The sequence below is a fragment of the Athene noctua genome, chromosome 9, assembly GCF_965140245.1.
Source record: "Athene noctua chromosome 9, bAthNoc1.hap1.1, whole genome shotgun sequence".
Taxonomy (NCBI): Eukaryota; Metazoa; Chordata; class Aves; order Strigiformes; family Strigidae; genus Athene; species Athene noctua.
Genome location: NC_134045.1, coordinates 23,353,528 through 23,363,011, shown reverse-complemented (window position 1 = coordinate 23,363,011; position 9,484 = coordinate 23,353,528). Strand labels below are relative to the sequence as shown.

Below are 9,484 nucleotides of genomic sequence, written 5' to 3'. Positions count from 1 at the left end.
TCATAAGTAATAAAATATACTGTCATATAACGTTGAAGTGTACCGGACTAGAGTAACTTACTTGCTGCTGTAACCGCAGGGGCAGCGGAGGTCAGCAAGGTGGAGGAGTAGAGTCCGGCCAGAGGCGTGGCGGCTGGGGAAGAGCATCCCAATAGCAGGAGCAATGACCCTGACTTTGTTTCTGCAGGTAAGAAGGTTGTACTGGAGCCAGAAGGGACTGTTCTGATTTACTGTTGCTGGAGAAAGAATGTAACTGAAGTGTGCAAAGTTACTGAGTACCAGTAGACTGCAATCCAGAACTGTGGCATTAGATGAGACAGAGAAAGGTTGAAAGGGCAACAGAAAACTTCTACCTGGCTAAAAACCATTCAGCATTTTCTCTTTCTGTTAACATTTCCTTGCTTATGATTTAACTTTGTACTGTTTCAAACACCTCTTTTAAGGTACAAGGCACAGCATTAGTTTAGGACAATGATCTCAACTGAGACCAAACCAGAAGACACTTTTTTTGCTGTGGCTTTCAGGTAATGACCTTTTGCTGAATTACACCACAAGTTTCACATAGACTCTTTCATCCTCTACTTATTACGGACCACACTAAAAAGCCTCCTTTAGATTCAAAGTCTCAAAGCATTGGTAATAGGCAGAAGCTGGAGGTGGGTCTTGGTGAAAGCAAGCTGCTGTGGCTTGTACTCAAATGTTTCCTCCAAGTACTGCCCTCCCTCCCCAGCTTCCTCTACTCTCAGCTGTAGTAAAAGGCTATTTTCAGGGATATTCTATCTTTATGTGTCGCTGTCAGTTTAGATAACTTCCTAGAAGAGCTAAAAAACAACTCACAGGAATTTCAGAAATTCCAGAAAGCCAACAGGCTCTATCTTTGTGCTGGAAAAAGAATTCCCTGCTAGAGAAGCAATAATGCCATAGTTCTGTGGTACAGTTTTCCTGCAGGATTTTCACTCTGCCTAGCCTGCTGTTCTTTTTGCTGCGCTGGATTCTGGGCCAGAGTTATTATTAGTTTCACCTACTGGGCCCTTCTGCAATGTCTGGGAGCAGCTGGCAGCAGAGGAAAGCACATCCCAATTCCTTTTCTGTCATAATCACAGATTATGAAAACTCAGTGAAAAAAAGAAAATTCTATTTTACAAACCTTAAGCCCAGCATGCTAAAGTGCTAAGCTTTGCAGTTGCTGGTACAGAAGGGCATTAAAGCAGTGCAAGGCCTTTGGGGCAATCCGGCCCAGAGCAGTTAGGGCCTGAAGGCAGAAAGGGCTCTAAATTTCGGCATCAGGTTTTTTTGAATCAGGGCTCGGAGTTAGAGCACACCTGCATACACATCTGCGCGGCAACGCTTCCCCGGCAGGTAAGCGCAGGGAGGGGGCACATCAGACACGACTGCAGAGGATGGCTGTTAAAATCTGCTGGCAGAGACAGGAACGCGCTCCTGCAGCATCCCACGGTGGGCCTCGCTGACTGACGTTTGTTCTGCCTTTCTGCGTTGTTTACAATGTTCTCTTGTTGCAGCTGTCTGTTCGATAGAAGCCGCTATGGTGGCGGTAGGTGGGGAAGGTGGCCAGGTGAAGCAGAAAGAAAATGGAACAAAAATCCATTAAAGCTCCTGCACGCAGTCCAGCCTAGCGACACCTGACCCGGGTTTGGCTCAAGGCAACTCTTTGTAATGAAAGTGTGGCTTTAGAAGGCAAATCACTGCTGTTACCTGAATGGATGCTGATTAATCTGCTACTGCTTTCTTGTGTGGTCAAACCTTATTTACCTTTCTAACCTCCAGATTCTCATTCTATAACCATGGCATGTGACAGAGGCTGCAATTTATCTCTCTTACTTAGAGCAGTGTGGGAGTTTCTTGTGTTTAGCACAGGCCACTCCAGCCCTTTGGCAGTCTCAAGGTCATTTTGTAGTCCTCCATTCCTGCTGTATTGCATCAGGAAGGTCTACGCCCAGACAAAAGGTAAAAGCCCATACATCCTTTATTTGAGCATTTCACAAATAAATTACAAGTTTCTTTGCAACCACGTCATAAATCAAAACGTTTATTTACACCTCAGAAACAGCAAGCAATTCAGCAACTAGGGCCCAAAGGAACGATTAACTGGAAAAGTAGCTGAATTAAGTATCTTTAAAATCAAACAAAAAATTTTCCTCCTTGCTTGAACTTTAAAAAAAGAAAGAAAATAATAATAAAAAAAAAATCTTAGTGGTAACTTAGAGAAATAGAGTTTGTTATGGGATAAATATGATTTTCCAGGAGGGTTCTGGCTGAAATGGCAGTAACAACACAGCTTGTTTGTACCGAATTCACCATCACAGTCCACCAGACGTTCTCTTATTCTCCAGTCCCAGGCAGGGTGTGGGCACCTACATACACAGTCTTTAGACTATCATTTTAACCCCAAGTCATGGAATACAATCATTTGCTGATGCAGAGGAGGAGCGCGACGTTCAGAGGGTGGATGAAACTTTCCCAAAGAGCTGTCCCACTGAAAGCACAGTAACGCAGAATTCTGGCTATAAACCCTTCCCTTTCCACTACTGGTGACCTGCTGATACATAGACAACTAAAAATAAGTCAGTAGACAATTATGCGTATCTTCAAATAATATAATTGTGTTAAGAGGGGACAGCTAAAGGTAGCATAAATACAACATGAGAGTTGGGATAAGCCTGGGTTTTAGTGTGAGTTTTTCTGCCTTTTTTTTGTTCTCTAAATCAGACCAGTTTGGCATATGTAACCCATGCTGTCCCTTAACTCATGTATTCATAATTCATGGAATTAAACTGCTTATTCCAAGTCCCCATGTTGTAGTGATCTCCCTCCATCTGTATATATTATTATATATATATATTTATATGTGTATGTGTATATCTCTATATATCTACATATATACACACACATAGCAATTGTGCAACTAGTAACTTTCCACTGAGAGTGTACGAGTGTATTCATTTCATTTGGACAACTATAAATCAACTAGTGTATCTTGATGTGAGGCAAGAGAACAGTGTAGTCAATGAGTTTTGTGTTTTACACAGTAAAATAGCCAGTTATCTCTGCTTTAAATAGAATAATGATAATTACTAATGTACTTTGCATGTTAATTCTAAAGATTATAGATCACAGAATTAATTGAAAGAAAATAATTGCTATTTTAGTTATTTTTTTATTAGCATTGGACAGTGTATCTCTCAGACAACAATTTCTAGAGATGTAATAAAGGGAAGATAGGATCAGAGTTTTGCCTTAGACTTGGTGTTCTCAAGTTGATGTGACTTTAATATAATTTATCTTGCAGTTTGGTGTTTTTTTTTTTTTTTTTTTAATTAAAAGACATTATTAAATCCATCCAGAATGAAAGTTAGTCTGTAGACAAACAGTGATGTAAAAAAACTATTTGTGTGCAAAATTCTGCTATGTTTCAAGTGGCTGAGTGTATTAGTAGCAACTGAGAAGAAAATTGGCAGCTTTCTCAGTATTTCAAACAGGAGGTTTTTGCAAAGGAAGGACGAATGATGTAAAAGTTGTTAATATAACATATGTCTCATTTTCTGTAGTGAAAAATCACTTAAGCTAGGGCCCTACAAACCGACTGTAAAGTCCATAATTTAATAAATGAGGTTTATATTGCAGTGATCCCTAACCTTAATGACTACGCAAGAGACCAGGACAAATGATTTGACTACAGGCCACAGCCACTTCAAATGAAGGCTAAACCAAATGATGCTGGGTGCCTTAGAGACATGGTAAAGTGGTCGGTGAAGGAAGTGAGTCATCCGTGGGAGGCATCTAAGCTGTAGGTTTCTCTGTATGTCACAAAAGACAGACTTTCAATAATATATAAGCACTCAACAATCCTGTGACAAATATTGCTGCTTTACTGTTCACAGCAGACCAGTAAAAGCAATATGTGGGGAGGTTTAGATGAAAAATTTCATCTAAATATGATTAACGGAATCTCAAACAATTCTAGTAATGGAATTGCTCTTTGATTTACACCAGTGTATATGCGATGAGAACAGGGCTCAGAAAGTGTATTAGCCAGTGTTCCACTCTTACCTAATTTTCCTCGATACCCAGTAGGAAATTCAGCTTGTTTCCCTTTGTTTTAATCTTCAGACCTACAGTTACTGAACAAAATGTACATTAATAAATGCACATAGGCTTAGTGTAAAAGCACACACGAGGTGTACAGACAAGGGTTCAATTAGCAAGTACACCACAAACGAGACCTTTGTCTTGCTAATAAACTCCTCCCGCTGTTTGTTATACCCAATTTGTGTTTTAACAGCAGATACTCTTCTTAAGTGAAATGATTTTTGCACAAGACATTTCGTGCCCATTACAGAATGAAAATCAACAAGTTCACTGCCTTTCTGACTCCAGACAGCATTATATGTCTACAAACATGGACTGAAATAAACGCTATAGTGACCAAAATAGCTAGGTAGAAATAAATGCCATGTTATAAAAACAGCAAGCTTGGCTGAACAAAGGTTAAACATAATTAACTATTAAAAAAAAAATGACAACCACTTTTGTAACTAACTTCTCTACATTTTCATTGTAGAAAAACTAATAAATTGTTGTTGCTCCTTTGTTTCAGGAAATGGGCATCATTTTTAGAGCCAGAGCCGACAATCTTAATCAGGTAGGAAAACTCAGATTCTAATAAGGTTCCTCACTTGTATAACGCTACAGAAAGTGCCACAATCTCTTGTTAAAAAGGGTTTGCTCTCAGGTAGAGAGAAACATTAACATGGCAGCTTGATCTTCTCTTTGCATGCTTAGGTAGTCCAGTGATTAGCTCCATCCGAAGCCTAGAGACACACAGTAAAGGCCGAGAGGCTTTAACCTGGGTACAGAAATAAAGTGATAATGGTGAATGAAGGCTTCGAAGTATCTTGATTCAGTTTCAGCCATGACACTGACCTCTCTACATGTCAAAATGTTGCGGTATTATCCAAGAAAAAGGATCTCTTGTCCTTGGGCACAAAGTGGTACAGTCTTCCCATTGTTAGTGTAGTTTCAGGCAGAAGAAATTTTTCTTTGTTCCTCATTTTGGATGCCCTTGGAATGATCCACCAAATGCTATGTGAGCCTTGGGTTAAAGGAGAAAAGGGTAGCCTTATCTGGTACTTGATAGAAATGATACTGATGCAATGGGTGTCTTTCCAGAGGTGGGTTTTGCTGCATAGAGAGAGGAAGAAAGCAAGTAGAAAAAGAGTATTTGTGGGGGAGGATATTGTAATTTCTTTTATTCAAGATAGAGGATTTGTAGATCAAAAGCGTAGGGTGCGGTTTATCTTTGGGTGCATTTGGATGCATTCTTTAAATATACACGTTGAAAATCCAGTCATGGTATGCATTTGTTGATTTTTTTTTTTTTCTTTTTGACAAATTTGCCTGAAAATTGTATTTTTTTAAAAGACATGATTGTTGATGATAAAGCAGCAGCGTGTGATTATTAAAAGGCATGGGCAGAGAAAGAGAACTTAGAAGCATGCCCATGTTAATGTTTGAGATCAGGCACTTTCCCACTGAAATGCCTGCAGCTGCCTAACAGCCCACTCCTGAAGCCCTTGCCCAGCAAAAGCTCCCACTGACCTCAAAGTACCACTTTGGTAATTGAAACACCGAGAGCGTGCTGCAGAGAAACGAGGTCAGGGGGAGATTTTACTTGGTCAGGACAGCAGGAGTTAAGCTGGAAGAGAAAAATAGGTTCCTGTCTGAAGGCAGCTTGTATCTTATCAAGAAATCTACAACGTTAGGAAAGTTCACAACAAAAACTAATTTTTTTCCTCTGTCGCTGTTGTTATTACTCCTTTTGATTAAAAATAAAAAAGACCTGTTTCATATTTGGTACAATACAGGAAGTCAGAGAAAAGCTATTGTACAGCAATTTTTAACCACCAACACACATTTAATATCTAGTGTAGCATTATGGAAAACTAAATGTATGTTTGGACTTTTTAATGCTTCCAAAAAGCTTTACTATTGAAACATATATGTGGCGTGGAAGATATGCTCATAATCTCACTGTAGTAAAGACAACATACAGTATGACTCATAAGTACTGTAAAAATGCTAACTAAAGAATGCAGCTGCAAAGTTCTATTGCATAAGGAAGCTTTCTTGTTTAAACTTTAAATAAGCAAGTTTATTAAAATATTCTAAGACACTTACCTTACCCTAGTTACTGGCAAGCTCTAATAAAAGCCACAGTCTGTCACTAGTATACTTTTTGTGTTAATTTTATAAAAATTTGGTGTGAGCTTTGATGGATCATTTACAATTTATTAACAAGATGATCATCTTGATACAATTAGAAGGGTTTGGTGGTTTGGTTGGTTTTTTTTAACCTTACATGCTCACAGAATAAAAAAGGATTCATATTCATATATAACGAACACCCTTTTTTTCCATGTCTGCAAACAAGTGTGGTAAGTTTACACACACAAAGAAATGCGCTTGTTACTCTTAACTGGAAACTGTGTGTACGTGTGTATGTATGTATATATATATTCAAAACTATATATATGTGTGTGTGAGTATATTTATAGATTAGGGCATCTGTTTTCCTCCTTGCGCTTACATATGTGATGACAGCTGCATAGAGGCTGAGAGAGAGACCAGTGCTTCGGAGAAATACTTTGCTTTTTGCTGTTCTAATCAGCTTCTCCGAGGCAGACACCTTCCTACCGAACCGTGTCTGCAGAGCTGACGAACGACTGAAATTTTGTAAACCGCCCCGGCAAATAATTACCTGCAGGGACACAAAGGAAGCTGACTGGAGCCCTGTAAAGCCAGGCCCAGCACTCCAGGGCTGTGACTCGTGACCCACAGCCGCCTGCTTCCCGCTTTCTCCCACACCAGGGCTCCGCCGTCCCCCTGACATGGGCAGCGAGGCGCCGTGCTCCTGCCCCAGCGTGAATTCCAGTCGGGGCGTAAGGAAAGCAGTTCAGATCAGAAACAAGCCAGGGGCACTTGCATTTCTTGTTTGCTGAACCTGAGGTACGAGAAGTGACACGGCAGAGCCCTGGGCCTGCTTTATTTGTGTCAACAAAGTGGCTGTTGTAGCGGTGTGATTGCAATAGGCTCTCTCCTTCTGGCCACACTATAAACAGCAAATACAGTAGGTTTAGCCATGGTAGAATAGTTACAATTCATCTGTGGCTGTATTATTCTGCTTTGTCCCTTGCACACTCCAGATGAATATTTTATAAAAGCTAAACCTGTCGTATAACTCTTCTCTCTATATAAATATATATATATACATACACTCATACATATACAAATACTAACCCACAGACAAAATATTTTCTGAACAGTTGAATAGCAACAAGTCAACAGATAGAAAAAAAATTGAGTCAATCTGTTTTCTGCTCTCCCAAGGTCCAGTTTAGATGTCATGGTCTTTTAACATTCAGTGAAAATCCGCATAAACCTTGCGTCTTGCAAGAGGAATCCATTAATAAACGTAAGTTAGGGCAGAGGCTGTCAAACACCAATGTATAGTTGGACAGATTAAGTGAGGTTGCAAATTAAACTGAATCTGGAGCAACTGAGGCCTAGTAGTGAAGAACAGTAACTGTAAACTGCAATCTTCAGATCTGATGTTTTCTTTTTTTCACGTTGCCATGGCAACTCGGTAGGACAGCTTCAAATGTCAGGAGTTCTTACAGACCTAAATGATGGGAAACGTGTATGATTATTGCTACACAGATCACAGTATCTTTTAACTTTTTGGATTTTTTTTCCCCAATTAAATTACTGATTGAGTGCATGCACATTTGTAATTAAATAGAAACTATCCAGCTTCAGAAGCAATTATTTGTAAAGACAGAAATCTCCAAGTGGAAACCCCAAAATATCACCTGGGACATTCAGAGACCTTGTAGTGCAATTCAGGAAGATGTAGGGTGGAGGTTTGAGCATAAATCTCAAGCCAGGGCCTGATGCTCCCCATCTGATACCTTGATCATTTATGTTAGTGCAAGAGTGCGAGTAAAATGTCAGAGAGTCACTCCCTCGTGTGCACACACGCCAACAAGCAAAGAGCAAACAAGCAATATCTTTTTTAAAATAACGTGTTTATAGTCCCTTATAGTTTGTGAATATACCAGGGAATAAGAGAGCTGGCAGGTCATATTAATGTTCCTATAGAAATATGAATCTTATGTGGACGGTCTAACTTTTTTTTCTTCAATAAAGTGAAGGTGGCACAACTTGAATGCTTTTAGCTATTTTAGATGGGCACTCTGATAATACAAAGGTAGTAAAGAAATTCAGAAAAAACAGAGATTAGAAGCAAATGTAACAGTTGTAGCTAATGGGTCACTTTCCCCCAATTTCACTTGGACACTCTTAAATTGCAAATATTCGACTTCAGAGTTAAAACACATACGAATAATAATATTAGCGAAACACCTAGCTAAATTTGTTCTGGCTCCTCTCAATTATAACTTCTGATCCTACAGTGTCGGTTTACTGTTTGTACTGGTTTTGGCTGGGATAGAGTTAATTTTCTTCATAGTAGCTCATACGGTGTTATGTTTAGGATCTGTGACCAGAACAGTGTCGATAATGCACCAGTGCTTTAGCTACTGCTGAGCAGGGCTTACAGAGCATGAGGGTGTTTTCTGTTTCTCCTGGTGCCCCACCAGCGAGGAGGCTGGGGGTGCCCAAGGAGCTGGAAGGGGACACAGCGGGGACAGCCGGCCCCAACCGCCCAAAGGGGTGTCCCACACCATGTGGGGTTATGCTCAGCAATAAAAGCTGGAGGAAGAAGGGGAAGGACATTTAGAGTTGTGTTTGTCTTCCCAAGTCGCCGTTACATGAGATGGAGCCCTGCTTTCCTGGAGATGGCTGAGCACCTCCCTGCCCATGGGGAGTAGTGAATGAATTCTTTATTTCGATTTGCTTGTGCATTCAGCTTTTGCTTTGCCTGTTAAACTGTTTTTATCTCAACCCGTGTGTGTTCTCACTTCTCCCTTCCCGAGTGTCTCCCCCATCCTGCTGGGGCAGGGAGCAGCTGTGCGGTGCTCAGCTGCCGATGCAGTATCAATAGTTTTGTCACGACTACAGACACGTGTAGCATAAACAGTAACATAACTCGTTATTAGATGCTGGCTTTTGCTCTTTGCTTACTTTTAATTATCTAGTTTTCTTTTTGGGCAAATCAAGTTTAATATAATTTCTGATAAGGCTATTTTACTTTATCTGTTTCTTTCTTGTTGGTATCTTAGTAATATTTGAATTGACTTCAATATTAAATTCTTCCAGTGAGAGGCCTGTCCAGATTGGCTTTGCAGCCAGCCAGGCACCTGGATAGCAACAGCCTGTCCTTTCCCCTGCAGCGTGACCTCAGTTCTGTTAAACAAAGGTAAGTAGAGCAAATTTAAGCAAGCGTAAGAATCCGTAGAGGGGACTGATGGATGGGGCTCACTGAAGTGAGAAGCATCACTGAGATTTC

General features: G+C 40.3%; 1 protein-coding gene across 1 annotated transcript in view; it reads right to left on the bottom strand.

Moving 5' to 3' along the window:
• Window positions 1-1,961: 1,961 nt before the first annotated feature.
• CDH13 (cadherin 13) overlaps window positions 1,962-9,484 on the bottom strand; it is a 515,595-nt gene continuing 508,072 nt past the window's right edge. The window contains exon 14 of the mRNA XM_074912996.1: window positions 1,962-7,696. Within this exon, the coding sequence (XP_074769097.1) occupies window positions 7,689-7,696 (8 nt within the window). The 3' untranslated portion in view covers window positions 1,962-7,688. The remainder of the gene's footprint in view (window positions 7,697-9,484) is intronic.